This window comes from Heptranchias perlo, chromosome 14 (assembly GCF_035084215.1).
Source record: "Heptranchias perlo isolate sHepPer1 chromosome 14, sHepPer1.hap1, whole genome shotgun sequence".
NCBI classification, from domain to species: Eukaryota; Metazoa; Chordata; class Chondrichthyes; order Hexanchiformes; family Hexanchidae; genus Heptranchias; species Heptranchias perlo.
In genome coordinates, this window is record NC_090338.1 from 49,988,569 (window position 1) to 50,007,800 (window position 19,232).

General features: G+C 40.1%; 1 protein-coding gene across 1 annotated transcript in view; it reads left to right on the forward strand.

The window, feature by feature from the left end:
• Positions 1–1,706: 1,706 nt before the first annotated feature.
• afap1l1a (actin filament associated protein 1-like 1a) overlaps positions 1,707–19,232 on the forward strand; it is a 168,638-nt gene continuing 151,112 nt past the window's right edge. Inside the window, exon 1 of the mRNA XM_067996421.1 lies at positions 1,707–1,915. Within this exon, the coding sequence (XP_067852522.1) occupies positions 1,900–1,915 (16 nt within the window). The 5' untranslated portion in view covers positions 1,707–1,899. The remainder of the gene's footprint in view (positions 1,916–19,232) is intronic.

Here is a 19,232-nt window from a genome sequence, read left to right on the forward strand (position 1 = left end):
TGGTCTGACCTTTACACTCATCTTCCGTTTCTTTTATCTTTAGGTTTTTGTTATTGCTACCAGATCCCTCCCTCCATCTTGCTAATTTAAAGCCTTATCCATCGCCCTATTCATCCTTTCCGCTAAGATTCTGATCCATCTCCGGTTCAGGTGGAGCTCATCCCAGCAGTACAGCTCCTTCTTGTCCCAGTACTGGTGCCACTGTCCCATGAAATGGAACCCCTCCTTCCCACACCACTCTTCCAGCCACGCATTCACTTTTCTGATCTGCCTATCTCTATGCCAATTACCACCCATGAGGTCCTGCTTTTCAATTTAGTTCCTAGCTTCTGATATTCTCTTATCAGGACCTCCTCCTTGTTCTTCCTTATGTCATTGGTGCCAATATGGACCATAAAAACTGGATCCTCCCCCCTCTCTTTCCAAGTCCCTCTCCAGTTGTACCGAGATGTCCTTCACCCATGCACCAAGTAGGCAACACACCATCCTGGGCTTTTGGTCGCGACTGCAGAGCACGCTATCTAACCCCCAGATTATAGAATCCCCTATGACTACAACCTTTCTGTTCCAATCTTCCCCCTCTGGACTGCCTCATGCTCCACGATGCCATGGTTAGCATTCTGGGCATCCTCCCTGTAGCTTTCATCCTCATCCTCAAAGGCATCAAGTACTTCACACCTGCTGGATAAGACCACAGTCTGCCGGACCTCCTTCTCTATCTCTCCTCGGTTCCCACTACCCTGCTGACTAACAGTCACACTCTCCCCTTCCTGCACCTGCGCTTTCCTCTGAAATGTGACTGTACTCTGGAGAAAACTATCTCGATATTCCTCCCCCTCCCTTATCTGTCAGAGTGTCTCTAACTCGCACTCCAGCTCAAAGAATCTGAGCTGGAGTGTCTCAAGCTAGAGACATTTACTGCAGATGTGGCAATCTGGGACAATCTTGCTGTCCACAAACCCCCACATATTACAGTCCCGACACACTGCCATTTCTAGTTTTTATTTATTTATCGGTAGTTTATTTATAGGACTAATAGAATCACTTGAGATCTAGATTATATTTAGTAAATAGATTTAGCTTGATTTCCAAATAATTAGTAATTACTTAGTTGTTTTAGTTTATGTATTTTGTTTAATTAAATTGTAAAAGTTGATAGATTAGTTTATAGTCCCTTGGTTTAAATCACTTAGCACCTCCTTCCTCCTCTGTAGGTAATTCCAACATTCACTAAATTCCCAGTTGAAAGTCCTCACTCTATTAGCAATTCACTCCATTAGAAGTTCAATCTCTGTCCTTACCAACCTCTGTGCTCAGTAACATCAGCCATTCTTCATCGAGTGAATGGAACAGGACATTGACAGTAAAAATGCCACCTTTTCTGGAGTTAAGGTGTATAAGGTTTCACAAAATTTTCAGATTTTAAATTTGAGGGTTATATAATCTTCTGTTGTATAACGACGATTAACTTAACGTTTTATTGTCTGTGCAGAAACTGAATAAAATGACTGGAACCATAATCTGTTTTTCTTTGCATTTGTTGCGGTCGGTCACCGATCCTAATCACTGTGCTGTATTATAAGTGCTCGTTCATTTCCTGATAGTTGGTCAAGTGAATTGCACTGAGTAACTTGGTAACGTGTTTTCAGCATTCCATAACTTACGAATAACCATTCCCCACGACTGTCCATGTTGATTGTGAGAGGGCGCTAGGACCCTGAGTGGGTTCTCCCAGATTGTGACTCTTGGGAGACCAAAGTTGAGAGAAACTTCAAGAGGATGCTTACTGTCCCAGAGTCTGAGGAACTGAGAGTCCCCGATCAGTGTCAGCGTGCTCTTTATCATGTCCTTGTAGCTCCGCCGTCTTCACCTTCTTGTAATCGTGATTCCTAATTAACCATGGAGAAAACCAGTGGTAAGTTTGGCATTTTAAGTGCTCCGCATTTTGAGGCTCTGTATCACACATGTTGTAACGAGCTTGAAAGTTTCATTTCATTCAAAGCAAAAATGTAATGAATGTACAGGAGCTTGTAAATAATTATTTTGTAGCAATTCAATGGGGGAATTGGATCTTTAAACAATATATATTGGGAGCTGCATTGCTTTAAGCTTATGGTAGCGATGTGGAAATTACAACCTGTTTTTGACTTTTTTTTTCCAAATGACTAAACGATGGTGTACCTGGATTTGTACATGTTGGAAACTACAGTTTACATTCAGGCTGGCGGGACTCTGGTTTTTATTTAAAAGTGCAATTCCCAGTCCTGCTACATTATTTCTCCGCCTCCAAACTTTACTTTAAAGTAAATGATTAACGCTGTTTTCAGAATAGTTCTCTTCCCGTCCCCTCGCGGGGTACAATGCTGTTTGTTTTATTCTGACTCCGGCACAATCAAATAGAAAGTAAACGTAAAAGCCAATAAAACGCCCAGTAAATAAATCCCTGGTGTTCCTAGTGGGTTACTGTAAATATTTATATTATTTTTGGTTGGGAGTGGAGTGGGTTGGTGAAATCATTTAGCACTGATCATTCGTGCATTGTGCACATCCCACATGCTGCATATATTAGGATTTTGATTCAATGACAAAAAAAACATTTCAACCTATTTCTTCTCGCTGACTGTGACTCGAAACTTTAGCGATAAGGTCATTTCAGCTTAATTTGTTGAAATGACACATTGAGATCTCATTAGAGTGACAAATACTTAAACCCTGGCAGATACTAAGAGTACAAGTGGCTATCACTGCGGTTATATTGCAACAGATGACCTGATACTGTTATCCGCTAGCCGTGACATGCAGCGGGCGAACCCTTAGATACTGATCTGACTGACCAAAACCCAGGTGCAGCAACAACGGAGTTCTGTACATATGTACTTCGACCCATGCTCAGAGCGTTGCAGTTCATTTTTTATGTTATTGTGTCAGTGGGCGTGTCTGCTTTCTCTTAGCATTAAAAAAATTCCATTCAAAGTTTTGAAACATTTTATAGTGTGTATGGTTTTTAATAGACCAATGAGCAACAAAAAAAAAGCTCCAAATAAGTCATTATAGCAGAATTTTAGTAATTTCAGTGATCAAAACCAATAACCCCCATCGACGGATGTTACATACTCAAAGGTGCTAAACCAGGCCAGGAGTGAAACTTATATAAGCGCTGACAGTTATTTTGAGGGTGTCAGTGATTACAGGGGCATTTTCAAGAAGGGTGGTAAAACAAACTTGGGTGACTACATACCTATTAGTCTTACATCAGTAACTGATAAAATAGTGGAATCAATATTTAGGAAAAAAGCTGCAAAATGCCTATATGTAAATGGCCTCGTAAGTGCAACCTCTCAAGTGCGCATTCGAAAGCTATATGATATAGTATACAAGACTTCCAGAAAGTCGTTGATAAAGGTTCCATATGAAGGCACCTTGGGAGGTGGAGACATAATTGCTGAAAGAGGGAAAGCAATAGGTACTGTTTAGGGCAGCGACATCAATGTGGTAAGATGTACTGAGTGGAATGCTTCAAGGATCTGTGCTGGAGCTCCAACTGTTAATGATCTACCTAAATGAGATATATTCAGAAACTCAATGTAAGTTGGTCAATTTCACAAATAATACTAAACTGGGAGGGGGGCAGTAGATTCTGATGAAGCAGCAGAAGAATTACAGAAGGAATTAAACAATATTTGCAAGTGAGCAGAACTATGGCAGATGAAATACAGTACAGATAAGTACAAGGTCTTATACTTTGGGAATAAATGGGGAACATACTTAGTGAATAGTGTTGAACTAGCTAGGGAAAGAGATCTGGGAGTAATAGATTCTACACTGACCACGTTCAGCTGTTGCAAAGCAGCAATTAACAAAGCAAATTTAATGCTGAGGTGTGTTGCCAAGTCAGTCGAGCTTATTACCATGTTGAAGCTCCATTGTGCCGAGGTCAGACCCCACCCTGAATGTTGTGGTCACTCAAGTACAAAGGAAACATCCAAAACCTGTTATCAATGCAGAGAAAAGCAATAAGTCTGATCCTGAGTTATGAGGAAAGATTAGAAAAATCTGGACTCTGCAGCCTTGAAAGGTGGCGTGTGACAGGCGATCCTACAGAGGTATATAAGGTATTAAGGGGGATATAAAAGATTAGTGTGGAGCATGATTGCAAATTAAACCATGACTGAAAGACAAGGTGACATTGGTAGAAACTAGTAAAAGACAAGTTCAGGACTAATGTCAAGAAACATAAGTGCACAAAGAGTGATTACTACCTGGAATGGTCTTCTAGATAGGGCAGTTATGACCAAAGTGTACTTTTTGTCAGTATGGAACTTTTAACTTGCATTTTGTAATGATAGAAACAGCATGCAAGGGCTTAAGACCCAAGGTTACACAAAATATTGACCAACAGCTCAAGCCAGACAGATTGACCGTAAGTTTCCAAAAGGTGTGACCATAGTGGGTTGTCTGAGATGTTAACTGTTTAGTTGACCAGAATAATTACACACAATCACAAACATCTTTGCTATTGTCAGACATTAGCTATCCATTCAATATTGATGGCTGCCTGTTGATCTAATGTAATTGTGAGAGATGGAGCCATCTATTGCCTTTCATTTCTGTATAACTTCATAGGGGTTGAATCGTATTTATGTGGGTAAGCATATCTGCAGTGATGTTTCCAAGATACCTTGACACAGATCAAAGAATCAGGTCTAGCCTAGGTAATGAGTTTGCTTGATGGCTGTGTCTGAGACTTTTGAGAAGGCGACAGCAAGAATTGATTGGCTGTAGTTCTCTTTGACGGACAGCTCAATGGCCAAGGGTCTCCAATTATAGGTTTACATTGGGCTTCCTGTATAATTCAAATGTCACTCTATTGGGTGTTTGAGTCTTGAAGCCAGCAGCCCAAGAGCTCTGGGATAGAATTTTCATGTTGTTGGCGATCCCGATCTCTCGCGGTAACTTTATCAGAAGATTTGCAGAAACCCTGGAATAACAGCATAAGCAGCTGTTTACATCTTTTCTTTGAGTTTCCATTGATCATCTGCCGAAGCTGCAGCAGGCGATCGAGGGAACCTCTGCAGAGATTCTATCCAATTGTCTTTAACTTTTGATGCCGGTTTAACAGGAGAACTAGGCCAGATTGAAGCTACATTGAGTAAATTTCTGTTTATGGTACATCTGACGAGAAAGCAAATGGCATCTATTATTTAATATATTAAGGGGAAGAGAGAAATTCATGTTGCATTGTATTGTATTGTTTATTTGCCTGTCTAATGTAAATTAAACCACTTGTTTCAGAGCCTTGATCTAGTAAGAGTGTATATTCGGTGCCCTTTTCAAAAAGAGGAGAACTATGGGGTGGCATATGGCACATTGCAGTAACCAGGGTTCTCCATTACAGTCACTGGATCTTGCATAGGACAGAAAAGGGGCACTCCGGATCATAGGGGGTGTGAGGTCTGCTTACAGGAATGGCCAGTTCACTGAACTCAAGAAACTATCCAGCGTAAATGCCTAAAAGCCTATAGTGGAGGCAAAAGCTCTGGAGTGATTCAAGAGGTAGATGGATGCTGTGATGGGGAGATTATAAGTTGCAATGAAAGGATCAGTTCGATGGGCTGATTGTTCTAGAACCATAGAAGTCTACAGCACAGAAGGAGACAATTTGGTCCATCTTATCTGTGCCTGCTCTTTGCTAGAGCGATCTAAAACTAATCCCACTGCCCCATATGTGTCCTAGGAATTATCCTCCCACTAGAGTGTACAGGGCATACAACCCCTTCAATAATGTCGCAGACAAGGTCTGCTTAAGGAGGTAATGGCCCATTATGATTCTATGATTATGGAGACATGGAAGGAACTGTCTATTGTAAAGTGACCTCAAGACATCTTCTCGAACACAAAACCAAAGATCAGACATACTGGACTTCATATCAAAGTGGTCTTGATATATACACATATATTTACAACAGTTGCTTCTTTTTATAAGTGCAATGCTCAGTTAACATCCTTCTTTTTGGACAGGACCCCTGAGATATCAGTCCGCAGGCTGTAAAGCCACTGACTGACTTCGATGGAGCCTCTGCCCCGCACTGCCAGATCCCACTTTCAACGCTAACTCTGATAACCTCATATGCTGTGTCTCACCCGGTGAAAATCCTCATTGGAACAATCTACATTCCTGGCTGTATTTCTCTGGGCCGTTGAATGAAAGAGAAAGCATGAATGACAGCATCAGCAAGTATGTCTCTGGCTAGGCAGATGTGTTAGGCCACACCTTCATTTTTCCTCAGCGGCATCTTGCTTTGGAAAAAGAAGAAAAGAAGATGAAGAGACGTTAAGATATTATATGGCTACCATGGTGGTTCTTCTGTAAATTGCCCAATCATGTTCCTTGCTACTATGTTAGTGCTCCCAAACCATCATACAGGCAAACTGCAGATGGCCCAGACCAACCTGCAGTTACCACTAGCCCTCCCACATCTCCTTGCCCAACAGGTTGGCTGCATGGCTGGCCAAGATATTGTTGGGGGGAGAACCACCAGTGGCCTGAGATTCCCAGTTCAGATCAAAGGTTCAGAGTACAGACCTAGAGCACCACTGAGGTAATTTAAGAATGAATGCCACACATATAGGAAGACCGTAAAGAATAGTTTGGGGACAGCAGGCTTCCCTTAGCCACTCTGATGAGGTTGTTGAACTTCTTCTGGCAAAGTCCTGGGGGTCAAGGAGGTGGCAATCACTGCCTCTGTGTCTCCATCCACAAAGTGCACACAGTGTTCTTCGGGTTTCCTGCCTTCGATTCCAACTAGTCCCTCCTGCTGTGTATCTACACAAGGAGGATATCCAGGTCAGATTCCCGGAAGTTGGCGGCCCTTCTCTTGGTTTTGGCTGCCATTACTATCTTCCAGATTTCTCGCTTCCTTCATTGCTGCCATTTCCCTTTCAAGCAACAGTAGGTTTTATATCCTGCAGCTGCACAGCTCTCTGCCTCTTCCAGCTTTATTTTCTGCCCCTCTGGCAGCCATACAGTTCTCCATTAGAGCTTAATTCCCGATGCTTCACTAATTTCTGGCCCCTTGCCGCCTCCTCATGAACCCTCCCCAACTCCAACACACATTTCCCAACTCCACCGCCCCCCGCCCCCCCCCCCCACATACCTGAGGCATTGCGGACTGGATTTACACAATCTGCATACCTCTCCATATTCTAATTACCTGACTCTGCCATTTAGGGCAGGGTCAGAATCGGGGGATCATGACAAGTGGAAATCCCACCCCTCCTCACTTCTGGGGGTACAATGGCACTGTCAGAATTTCAGGGGCCACATTTTGTTTGTTTATTTTAATATTAAATATCAATAGAATAGTATTTTTCTTACTTGGCCAGGCTGTCTGTTTGCTTTGCAGACGGTCAGGTAGTCTGCACTACTCATATGCCAGACCTCATTACAGAGGTAAAAGTGGAGTCATCTGGGAATGCAGCATGTCCTCCCATGTAAGTGTCAGTAATAGAATAACTTTACAGAAACACAATTGTATATAAATTCAAATATTCAGATCCAATAAGTAGAATAATTTTATTCTAACACCTCCCTAATGTTTTTATTTGCAAAATGTGTTTAATGTAAAAATGACAACATCAGAAATGTTGGTACTTCTAACAGTTAACCATTTAGACTTCATTTGAAATTATTTTAGTGAAGTAGATTTCTTTAATATATCAGTAGTAACAGGTTTCATTACTTTTTACTGTACATTCTGTGTAACTGTGATGGACCCTTCTTGGAGATTTTACTGATGGAAGTGAAAGGTATGTTTGGCCTCTCTTAATGCAGTAACATTGCCAAGGATATGAAAGGACTGAACCATGTCCTTGCTTCCTAATGATTACCAAAATGATAAAACTCTGGAACGTTCAATTCAAACAACCAACTATTGTAATACTGTCAACTGGATCAGGTACACAAACAATTATTCACGACATAAAGAATAGAAGATTCAATCAAATGATTGTTCCACTGCATGCAGTGTATACATTATAGCACAGACTATGCTGAAGCACAGTACACAGTAAGTGGCATAAAAATGTTATTTCTTTGGATTGGTATGTAAGAAGAAATCAAGAAGTTCTAACCTTAAATTAACTGTAGCAGGTCAAAATCACTCTTTTCCTTGCCAGGAATTAGTATTGAATCAATATACTCTTTGGATATGATTGAATGTTGAAATTAGGCCACAAGGAACTATCGCTTTCTTATAGTGTTGAGCTCTGTTGGGTATCGTATTAGAAATGGATTACAAATAGAAAGATACATGGTGCAGATTGGGTGTGCTAACGCAAGAAGCCAACAGAAAATTCACAATGAATGGTCTTGGTACTGCCTCGTTGCACTCCAATAAATTTCACTGATATTCTATGTGTTTCCATTTTCTTATGTCGAGAGTATTTTTACATCTATAAAGATCCAAAAGGCACAATGTAAACAGCAATTAGAGATACAAAATTTATCTCATCTGGTAACATATGATTTGACAATTACATTTTCCCAGATTGGATTTAAGATGATCATTTAACTTTTCTATTATGAGCACAGTGGATCAATTTGTAGGATAATAGCACAGCAAATGGTGAACTCTGTGAAAATCATTAACTGTTTGTAACATGCAAACATTGACTGCTTAATACTAAAATCGTCTCCCAAGCTTTATCAAATGGCAGAGATATTCTAGGGGTCATTCTGTAATCTGACCAGGGATACTTCAGCTCTTATGGGCAGAATGTTTAAAGCCATATTTGCTTTGTTGTCCCCTTTACTAACATTTTTTAAAATAATATTTTAGCACCCCACCTTTAACGGTTTACATCAGATCACAAACATTATTCCATTGCAGCAGATGGTAGTTACTGTTCTTTCCGTTGCATTTTGATGCCATTCATCAGCCACAGTTACTGTAAAATGGCTGCCTGTAAAATCATTGCTTGGACTGATGTGAAAATCATATTTTGCAGGTTTTACAGTCACTTGTGGGGTAGTTTTTAATGGTATATATTTTAATATTAAATCATCTTACCAAATATTGTATAGAATTCTGCAGGTTGTTAAGAAATTGTTACTGAGACCAATTTTCCCCTTACCCTATTCTGAAGCGTGTATTGGTAATCCCAGTATTCCCAAGTGCTGTCAGTTATAGGGATGCCATAATATGGCATCTTTTCCTAATATCCTCTGTTGCTGCCCTGAAGCAGGTGTTGTATATGGTTTCATGTGTACAGGTCGCATCCAATATTTCATGCAAGTATCCATTCCTTAGCCATGAGCCTAAACAGTGAGTTTCAGCAGACTATTCTTTCTAAATACTGCAACATCCTTCTACCAACTGAAAAATTTATAATGATAATCATGCTGAGAGGTTTCCCTGATGATTCAGTGAACAAATGCATTATGTCGGGTAGCACTGAGCTGTATAGACCAGGAAGGTCTGAAGTTTGACTCCTAATCTGTGCTGAGTTTGCTGATCTCAACTGGGGCAACCATTGATCTCCATGTCACTGAGCTGGGGCAAGGCAAAATCAACCAAAGCTCTTGGTCTGTGCCCAGTGCCTCCAAAAGAAAATGCATATGTATGAAGACATTGAGTGAGGACAGGATTAGGGTTAACTATAATGGTTCCCGATTTAAAATGCTCGTTCATTGAATTCCTGACTAAAAAGTTTACGATACAACTAATCTGGACTACTCTGGTGGGTGAGATTTTCCAGTCGCTGCTGCATCATTTTTGGGCGGAAGGAAAGGAGTTTCCTCTCCCGTGCTGCTGAAGCCTGGTAGGTTGCCAAAGATTTGTCATTGATGGCATCCATGGAAATATTCATAGGATGGACTACTTAAACCTCCCTGTTGGGTAGGATAGTGTAGTTTTGAGTATTCATTTATAACCTTGTTATATCCAGAAGTATTGACTCCTGAAAGTGACATTATTCTATTTCTACTAGCCATGTTATAATGGACACTGAGTATTCCCTCTTCTTCTGAAACTCATCATGTGTTCTGGAGATGCTCTCTTGAGTTTTTGAAGAAGCAAAAATGGCATGTACAGACTGGGTGGCAGGTTTATATTTAACTATTAGTGCGTATGATGTGTTGACACACGTAGGATCCAGCACAGCATCAGTCTTAGAGCACATATTGTATAGGTCCAGGTGGAAGTGACACAGACAGCAGCAGACTGGAATCAGTGCTTCTATTCTGGGACTTTAAAACTGCAATTTGCAGTATCAGCAATCTGAGTGCAATGCAAAAATTCTTGGCATAGCAAGAATATTGGTAGAGACAAAAAAAGAAAGGAATAGCAACACATATGATCAAGATATTGAGGATTACCAATAACATTTTTTGTGGAAATGTTAAAGTTATCCCAAATTAAGGTCTTTTAACCCAGTTTCCGGTTATGTTTTGTGATTACTGTGGCTGATTAAGATGATGGCAGTGATGCTATTAGAAACTACAGATTTACTTTATCATAGATTATCAGGAAATCAAGGTATCAGTGCTTCAGAGGGTGGCAATGAGTGGGTACTACTGACAGAAAGTAAAAATGGAAAACATAGAAGAAGCACTTTGACCTAATGAGCACATAGCTGTCCTATGTGTGACCAGAGAGGTATTTCAAGCCCCCAAAATCATGATGGATTCAGACTAAGAGCTCAAGGAAACAAACTTGCTGAGAGGAAATGTCTTCATTTCCTCTTATGCTAATAGTTGTTGAAGCTTTTTGATAGCTTTCCCTCCTGTACTAAATGGAGAAAATGATGAATGACCAAATAACTTTTTATTGTTGTTCCAGTTGATATTAAAACATTATTAATGTATTTTTTTTTTATTTATGGTATGTACCATAATGATTTGACGAAGTCTTCACAAATTGGCAAGAACTGCAAAAAAACTTTTCAGGACAAAGCAAACTAAAAGTTTTCAAATGATTGTAGCAGATTTGTCAAAGATTTGAATTGGAAGAAGTTTTTAGTGAGCAGAACCTAATGACTGCAGGAATTCTCTGATCATTTCTATAGACAGTCTGACTGCCACAGGAAGGGGCCTGGATCGTTGCCAGTGTGTACAGAGCAATTGCTTTTGCTTCATTCTGTACATTGTCATAAGTGCACAAAATGCACTTATTTCCTTAATGTAGCCCTGATCCCAGCCAACAGCTTGACTTAAAATGTTAAATTACAGCATCTGACCCTGCAGTTGGTTTGTATTTGATATGATTCTGTTTGCAGATGACACGAAGTTAGGAGGGACAGTAAGTAGAGCAGATGGAAGCAGGAAGTTGCAAAGGGACATAGGCAGATTAAATGAGTGGGCAAAACTGTGGGAGATGGAGTTCAATGTGAGCAGGTGTGAGATCATCCACTTTGGACCCAAGAAAGATAAATCTTATATATAAGATATTTTCTAAATGGCGAGAAACTATGGACTATAGAGGAACAAAGAGATTTGGCAGTCCAAGTACACAAATCATTAAAAGCCAGAAGACAGGCATAAAAAGCAATCAAAAAGGCTAATGGAATGTTGGCCTTTATCTCGAGGGGGCTGAAATACAAAGAGGAGGAAGTTATGCTTCAATTGCATAGAGCCTTGGTCAGACCCCATCTGGAGTATTGAGTTCAGTTTTGGGCACCGCACTTCAGGAAGGATATATTGGCCTTGGAGAGGGTGCAGCGCAGATTCACCAGAATGATACCGGGGCTTAGAGGGTCAAATTATGAGGACAGGTTGTATTTCCTTGAGTATAGCAGATTGAGGGATGATCTGATTAAAATGTTAAAAGGATTTGATAAGGTAGATACGGAGAAACTATTTCCTCTGAGGGGGGAATTAAGAACAAGGAGACATAATCTTAAAATTAGAGCTAGGCCATTCAGGAGCAAAATCACGAAGCACTTTTTCCATACAAAGGGTAGTAGAAATTTAGAAAACTCTCATCCAAAAGGCTGTGTATGCTAGGACAATTGGAGCTTTCAAGACTGAGATAGATAGATTTTTGTTAGGGAAGGGTACCAAGGGGCTATGTAGCAAAAGTGGGAAAATGGAGTTGAGGTGCAGATCAGCCATGATCTAATTGAATGGTGGAGCAGGCCCGAAGGGTAGAATGGCTTATTCCTGCTCCTGGTTATGGCTCATTCAATCACTGGTCTATGCTGAACACACTGCAGGTCATTCTGCAGCAATCAACAATGTTATACTCAAAGGCTTCATTAATGCTGCTATGCAACTACTGATAGGAATTTTAACAAGCAGTATGAGTTGACCTACTTTTAAAATTTTTACTCTATCCTTTATGGGAAACACCTTCCCCCATGTATCCTACGCCTCCCCAGATGGCTTCAGCTTGGTTCAGTTAGTCACTGTGTCAGCAGTCTCAGACACAAACTCCATGCGCAGGATATTCATGCATGATTCCACTGTGCCACAAGCTACACATTGTTATATATATGTGAACCAAACCAATTTTTGTAAGACAGTTATCTACATTTTCTGAGAAATCAGAGGTATCTTGAGCTACATAATCTCATAGAATTCCTACTGAAGTACTTAATAGTCCTATGGTCATGAATTTTCCCCCTATTGCCTTATCGATGACCCTCCTAGGAGAATGTAGCTTTAAACATTGTATGCACAGTGACACGGAAAGTTCCTTCATATTGACTGAAGTCTCATCGGATGTAGGTGGGACAGCAATACTGAATTGTTTCCCCTGCTGTGATCCGTCGAACTGCAGCTTCCCCAGGATCTTTTACTGAAACATCCGTTCTCTTTGATTGACATCAGCTTAGTTCCTTCCTCACTACGCACATTTGCGCAAATTTCCCTTCTCAAAATCTGGGTGAAGGACAGGCTTTGGGATTGTTTGCTTCTAAATAAGTGCTTCCTGTCCTGCAGGCCTAGAAATAACGTGGTCACGTTGACATAAGCAATGAGAAAAAATGTATCATTAGGCAAAGTAATAGTGACTTCATTACTCCCTCTCATCCATCAAGGACAAAACATGTGAGACCAAGAAGGGAGAGAGGAGAGACTGGACTGTCTGAAGGTGATAAGGTGTCGTTCTCAGTCTGACCTTGGACTTGGCAAAACACGTACAAGTCAACTTCTATTGGTTGTTAAGGAGACCTAATTTACACACAGATGCTTCTCCATCACCAGATTGTAAAAGTCCTGGTAATGCCCTGATAACAGAATCATTTTCCACTGAATAACTATCCTGGTTTGATTGGGAATAGAATTGGGAGATAAAACTAATGGCTTGCAGTATTGGTATGATAAAGAATTAGAAAGAACCATCTGCAGAAACTTCACTCCAATTTCAGCCAATGAATATTGTGCAGCAATGGATTTTTAATGCCACTGATTATGAATAGGATTAAGGAATTTGATTAAGCAATTTATCCTCAAAGCCAAGCCTACAAGGCATGAGTCTGCATAATGTGGAAGATTTGGCAGATATCCTTCTATTATAAGTCTGCTTTCATGAATGTGAGTCACAGGGCTGACAGGCAATCAATTCTAGCAACTGTAGTCTTAATATACAAATATAGAATTTTTAAAATGTTCACAAGCTTCAAAAAAATGCAAAACACAACAAAAAAAACCTATAAGTTAAAACTTTGCATTGCGACCTGCAGTCTCTTAAAACCTAAAAAAAAATAAGAGGGGGACCAGTTAAAAACAAACCCGACAAGGTATATTTTTCCACCTGATTTTGAATTAAGCCAAGTGACACATTGAACAATTATCGCTACACGTACAAGAAAGTAAGGAAACAGCTCAAAGTTTGCTTCCCCCGAGAACTGTATGATACACTTTGTCATTATTTCCCCCCTTCTCTAAGTTGAGATGTTCTTTTACTGTGACATGTCCTATCAAAATGATTAAGACTACAGTCAACCAGAACAGCATTAAAATCATGGTGAAGTTTGTAGCTTGCCTGCTGAAGTAAAAGACTTTTATAGATACAAGTCATTGGGAAAGAAAAATAGAGGTGAACTGCAAATAAATGACAAAGGAAAAATAGAAAACAGACTGGAAATAAGCACAACAATGGAAATGGCCAGAAATGTATTAAATAAATGCTTAGGCGTGGACCATTAGACTATGGCTATAGAGACCAACCCATGAGATGGCATTCTCATGAACATTTTTTATGGAATCATTTCTGTTCCTTATTGGCATAAAATATCATGCTACATGTTTCCTCTCCCGTTCCTTGCCTTCATTTGTGTACTACAGAAAATAGTGCACTATTTTTATAAATGCACTATTATAAATGCACTATTATAAATGTTCTTCAAGCAGCCACACTACCACCAATGAACTAGAGACTAATCAAGTAAATTAACTCCTACACTCACAGCCATGGCTACAACATTGCTAATAAGTTATTTCCACTCCAGCATGTCTCCTGTGACATCTTAACATCAATGTGTAGTACATCACCTTAAACTGTCAAAAGCCCAGCTCAATTATATTCCTTTATTTCAACCTTTTTCAAAGTATATCAAAGTACTTTGAAAAAAAGTATTCTAAAGAAAAATATTGGCGCAGACTTAATGCGCCATATGGCCTGTTTCTGTGCTGTAACATTCTCTGATTCTACTTATTGTTGCTATTTATTTATGTTTAGACTCATGGTAGAAACAGAAATCCTGATGGAAATTTGTTGAATATAAGGTCAGTCTAACTGGAGGACCAGCACTGTAATGCATGAGAAATCACTCTCTTGATATTTGGTTGGATATGCCTATTGGATACATACTGTAACTAGCAGGACATTCCACCCTTTACATAGTTTCCAATTTTCTCTCTTGCTCTCCTGAAGGTGCTGATTCACGCTGGGGTATCGTTCCATGGATAACACCAGTCTCTAGTACCTCACTAAAGTGACCATCTTCAAGTATTAGTCTAGACAATGACTGTTGGCAGGCTATTACAGTTGACCCTGATCCTGGCCTCATTTGGTACACACACATATATATACACACTTTCCAGTTGGGATCACTGGATATTGATGATGGGCAGGAATCCTAACCAATTTTCCCCTCCTTAGCCCAGGGACACAGTTATCAATTTTGGCTCCCCTATGCCACTCAGATCAGATAACTCAGCACAAATAAGTGTTTGAACATATGACCTGCTCTGTACAGCTCAGTACTATACCGACTGTTGCATTTACCCATTAGGAAAGCTTGTTATGAAAATTCTTATCATATCCAGTTAAATTTAATTCACCAACACAATTCAAATTCCTGTAATTTGTGTTTGTACATGCCATTAAATTACTACATCATTTCATTAAATGGTATTTAAATTCATCACTTCCCATTTTCCGTAAATGCAGCATCCTGTTCCTGGGTAATTTAATTTCCTATTTTGTACCTTAATCCGTTTAGCTCCTCTGTTAAAAAAAACTATTAACCTTCTTGGAATGTGCACTTACTAAAGCAAATCTCATCAACACAGATCTGAGTAATATTTATAACACACTTGTATAGCAAAACACTTTGCTTTGTGTTGTGTTTAATATCTCATCCAATAGTCAGCACCTCCTACAATGTAGCATTGAACCTAATACAATTACCTGGGTTGCCACAGGGAGTATTTAAGCAAGAACCTTAAAGGGATCGGCCAGTTTATTAGATAAACATCACAACCATGTTCCAGACCCCAGACTACCTGTGCAAAATACTTTAGGAGATCTATTCGTGTTTTTTTTAATGAAATGTTAAAGGCATTTATAATTTGGACAGCATTAAGGAGTCTGTGTGTCTGAAGCTTTCCTTTTTCCTGATGGATTAGGGAAGTTCTTGTCTGTGATCGCCCTCTTACACTATGAATTTTTTTGAGGGAAATTTGTATTTGGAACTACAATATCTGAATTTCAGGGATGTCCAAACCCAAATTTGAACTCACAAAGCAACTAAATGTTTAGCCTCTCTTGACCCCCACCTCTTCTCCTACTCCGTTCCACTAGAAAGCTGATTGCCAAGCAATACTCCTGGCCAAATATAGGAAAGAGAAGCTATTGTTTCACAAGTGAACTCCTAAATCAGTACTAAATTTATAACATCTCAAGAGGAGTTGAGATATTACAAGAGAAATGTCAGAATTCTCTGTCTACAGACACATTTGAATCATGGTGGTCCTGGCACTGTTTTCAGAGTCCTGTAATTCTAATCACTTCATAGAGTTTCTGGAAAATCTTCTTCCCTAGAGAAATCTATTTTCAGGTAATGTGATAGCAGAGATTAATGCATTTATTTATTACACACAGATAGGTTCCAGCTTGAAAAAAGAACAGAAATATTTCTTTAAAAATAGTGCGCTTTTCACATCAAGTCAATAATCATACCTGCTGAATGACTAAGAAGTCTGCATTTTTACTCTCTGACAAAAAATCAAATCCATTTGTAAAGTAGTTGATGGAATTTCTGAGCCATATGGATTGTGTAATGGAATTATAATTATGCTGAAGGGATTGGTGAAATGATTTCCTATCCCTTTCAGTCAAGTAGCTGAATTATGTGGTCACTTGATACAGTCAGCATTATAGGCAGAGTTCTCGGATGTATTATAAGTTACCTCAGCCCATATTACTTTTCAATCCTGAGTTGTCCTTTCTCGGTCTTCACCTCAAATACCACAAACCTGCTGCAAGGCAATGAGCCAAGAGGCTGCCTCATAACTCCATTACCAACACTGCTTTTGCTTCATAAATCTGCTAATAGGATTGTGTATCTGCTTCAAGGAATATTCAAGATACAAGCTAGGTTCCTGAGTCTGTTCTGGTAACTGAAAAACTGCTGAAATTCATTATACCTACAGAGAACAATTACTGGAATCAAACCCAACCTGTAGATCTATTAACTAAATACTATTTAGTTTTCTGGCTATCCATTCTCCAGGGTAGGTACCCATTCTAAACATGATGGGACACCCCAATGTAGTACCTGTATTCCAGTTCTGAACTGGCGTATTGGCCCTACAATAATACTGGTGTTCTGGATTCTAAGCACAAATAAATTCTGGCTGCAAACAAGAGCCTAGGATCTTGACAACATTGAGTAGTAAATCTATTTTTATTATTTGAACTATAATAATCTATGATTAATGCTGAATGGCTGGTAGTTAAGTTTACAGCTCTAAGTTCATTTGTTTATTATTTATGTAATGCTTTGCATAACACAATGCTATTTTATTTGATTTATCAACAACATTACTACATTGAATTAATAGTGTTGCTTGCCTTTTAGACTCTGATTGCTTTATAATGCTGTTGTGAATGGCTGAAATGTTTTCCTGTAATCTTTTTCATGTATTCTGTCTTTTGCATGAGACATTAAAGCATGTGTTAAAGATTCCACGGTACTATTAAAAGGTGATCAGCGAGGTTCCTCGGTGTCCTGAAATATTCCTCCTTGGCAAACACTTGCAAAAATAGATTAACTGATCATTCATCTCATTTATTGTTTGGGTGGCTTCACTGTGTGGAAATGGGCTGCCTACATAGTGATGGTGACTGCACTTGAAAAGTAATTCATTGATTGATTGATTGATTGTAAAGTGCTTTGAGATATCCTGAAGATGTGATAATGTGCTATGTAAAGGTCTTTCTTCCTTCAATTGGGCGTCAATTGTAGAAATGGCAAAGGGAAAGTCAAAGATAAGCACCAAAAGTTGAAGTGAATGTAAAAGATTTTAATGAAAAAGACTATTTCGAAGAAGAGCATGAGTTCTCCCCAGTGCCCTGGCCAATATTTATCCTTCAACCGACATCACTAAAAAAAACAGATTATCTGGTTATTATCACATTGCTGTTTGTGGGACTTTGCTGTGCACAAATTTCCTACATTACAATAGTGACTACACTTCAAAAGTACTTCATTGGCTATAAAGTGTTTTGGAACATCCTGAGGTTGTGAAAGACACTACATAAATGCATGTCTTTTATTTCTTTTCAACACCTTATCATGTCTCTCATAAATATGCTAAAGCATTTATTACAAATTTGGGTCTTGCCTTGGACATTTTCTCGAGTACAGCGATGCTAGTCACTCCCTTAAGTGCTCTGACAATCTTACATTTAGGGGTGTGCCCATATTGCCCATTATCTAACTACACCATAACATACCCAACGGTGTAACATGAGTACCCCTATTTCATCTGAATTCGATATTGTATATTTGTGTCTTTCACATGACCCCCATGTGCACCTCTCCAATTTTTTGGAGGGCAGAATGAGAAAACACTTGGTAAAATGAATCGTTAAGCTGCTTTATTTCACAGACAGCCAGTGAACATACAGAGCAAAAGTTATGATTGGCCCTCACTTAGTCCAGTCAGTACATATCGGCCCCGATATTTACGGGGAGGTGTGGAGGGTGCAGGGGAGCGCGACAGCGCATCTAAAACCCGGAAAGCCCGGGGACATGGAGGCCTTGCTATACCTCATTAACATTTCCTTCTTCCGTTTTCCGCCCCTGCAGCCGGCCAGATTGTTAAGCTGGCTGGTTGCTGGGTGGGAAAACCAGCAGCAGGAGACTGCAGCCGGGGACCGTTGGGAATGGTCCCCAGCAATCGGGAGAGATTGGAGCTTGGTGGGAGGGCGTCAAAGCCCGGCAATCGGGATGGAGGGAGAGAGAGATAGGGGCTTGGTGGGGGGGGCGGGGGCATAGCTGAACACGGTAACGAGGAGAGGCTTGAATCGACAGAAGGCTTCCTTGAGGGGACGGGGGAAGCGCTCCTGGCCCACAAGGAGTGCTCAAAAAAGCACTAACCCGCTAGAGCCGGAAGCTCTCGCCTCCCTTTCACTGCCAGGTTTCCCGAGCCCTGGGAAAGCAGGCCGGCAGCTGTTAAATTTAAATCAGGCTCCCAACTGCACCGCAGGAGCCTGATTTAAATATGATAATGAAGTGCCCCGCCTCTCGAAGACGCACGCCTCACTACCCGCTGCTGTACGCGGTGGGTTGGGGACGGGTTCCCTGATTTTTAATTTTTCACCACCCCCCCGATCCCTCACCCGCCCCTTGTTGGGGGGTTAATATCACGGCCATTGTCTTTGCATAATAATACAAAATAATGAACATGCTATGCTTCCCCATATCTGTAGGTTGTCTTGCTTGACTTAAATGAAATAACTTCTAATTACCCTTCTTGCATTGTAACCATTTGAGTCTAGCAA